Source organism: Artemia sp. Qi Xiang Cuo, chromosome 16 (assembly GCF_049724085.1).
Source record: "Artemia sp. Qi Xiang Cuo chromosome 16, ASM4972408v1, whole genome shotgun sequence".
Classification (NCBI taxonomy): domain Eukaryota; kingdom Metazoa; phylum Arthropoda; class Branchiopoda; order Anostraca; family Artemiidae; genus Artemia; species Artemia sp. Qi Xiang Cuo.
This window is the reverse complement of record NC_142809.1, coordinates 6,518,822-6,520,542: the sequence shown is the minus strand read 5'-3', so window position 1 is coordinate 6,520,542 and position 1,721 is coordinate 6,518,822. Positions and strand designations below refer to the sequence as shown.

General features: G+C 37.1%; 1 protein-coding gene across 1 annotated transcript; it reads right to left on the bottom strand.

Moving 5' to 3' along the window:
- Positions 1-419: 419 nt before the first annotated feature.
- On the bottom strand, positions 420-992 carry LOC148942509 (uncharacterized). The gene has a single exon (XM_089102292.1). It carries the CDS (start codon positions 990-992, stop codon positions 420-422), a length of 573 nt encoding a protein of 190 aa, XP_088958418.1.
- Between the last annotated feature and the right edge of the window lie 729 nt (positions 993-1,721).

Genomic DNA, 1,721 nt, shown 5'->3' with positions numbered 1-1,721 from the left:
ATATTTTTCAAATTTAACAGCTATTGATTATTATTTCCCATTATTCTTAGTTTTTAAATGTCACATTTCTCAATATTATCATGGTCAATGCTATACTGGGTTTATTACAAAGATAATTTTCAATATATTTCACCTACTCACACCCCTCAAAATCACTGACCTGGAAGGAAATTATTTGAATGGGGTTTCAATTTAGGAAGTTCGACCCATTCAGAAGAGTTTTTTACTCACTTTTTGACCTCTATTTTCACGCAAAGTACTTTTTTTTACAACATTTTCTATTACGTTTGAAGTATTTAGCGCAAACACATACAGCTTTCAAAGAAATCTTAAATTATGATCCTTTTTACCATCAATTTTGAAGGCCCATCTTTGACAAGCATTTTCATAAAAATAGTGTTTGTTCCAGGTTTACTTGCTTAGAACTTAGTTCCTCTTGAGCCATTGGTGGCGCATAGGGCGTCGACGAAGCCTCTCCATTCGTCCCGAAGCAATGTTGCAGCGGTAACATCCTCCCATTCAGGTATTAACGAGGTCTCAGCCGTCCTCAGATCTCGATCAAAAGTTCGCAGCAAAGTGTTCTTTGGACGACCTCGTCTTCTTCTACCGCCAGGTTTCCAGTCGTACGCTGTCCGAGAAAGGCGGCCTTTTTTCATGCGGAGTACAGGGCCTAAATATGACCACTTCTTCTTCCTCAGAACAGCAGTAATGAGAGACTGTCCCGTTTTATTCCGGATTTCAAAGTTACTGATTCTCTGTTGCCAACTTAAGTTTAAAATTCTCCTCGGGCACATATTGTCAAATGTAAGAATTCTCTTTTCGAGCTGCTGATTCATTTTCCAGTACTCTCTAGCGTAGAGCAGTATGGAGAGCACATTGGTACTCAAGAGACGTAGCTTCAGTCGCAAGGAATATTTACTGCTTCTCATAATGAGCTTAAGTATATTGAAAGCTCCAGTTGACTGACCAGTTCTGCGTTTAATCTCGGTCATTATTTAACCATCACAATCGATCCAGCTAACCAGGTATTTGAAGTCCTTCGACTGTTCTAGAGTTGACAGTTAAACTGTTTCAGGTTTAACTGTCACCAAACCAAAACTTTTATCTACTATTTGTTCTTGTGACCAATGCTTGGCGTTTTGAGCATCGACCGTTCTGAAGCCCTATCTCAATTCAATAAAATATCCTTTTCTTCCAATTGTCCTTCTGACCTAAGCTCATATATTTTTAAGTTGGAACTTGTTCAGAAACCGTTTTTCAGCCTGAGGAATTTTGTAGCTAACTTTCAAGACAATAATGAAAGTATTTTTACCCCACTCCTAAAGATTTTTTCTATTTACGACCTCAAGTCATTCCAAATAATACTTTTCTCTCTAACCTATAACTTTCAGATATTTTTATGCCCTTTAATGGACCATTGGGAGAGACAGAAAGCAATAGAGTGCTAGAGAGTGCTTCATACTTAATTTTATACACTTTTAATTTGGGATTGAATGAATCCTTCACTGACTTTCTACGGTCATCCGTGCCATTTGGTCAGGCCATATATAAAAACGGATGGCCAACTCGTTTTCTTCACTAAATCAATTTGTTGTGTTGATTTTTCAGTTATATTGTTCTATGAAATAAGAACTGAAAATGTGTTACACTGGACACATGTTACTCTGCAGTAAGTAAACGCTGTGATAATAATTATCTTTTATTCTAATGAGGACTAACAA

Coding starts and splice junctions, on each gene's coding strand:
- LOC148942509 (XM_089102292.1), bottom strand. CDS start 992: ATGACCGAGATTAAACGCAGAACTGGTCAGTCAACTGGAGCTTTCAAT.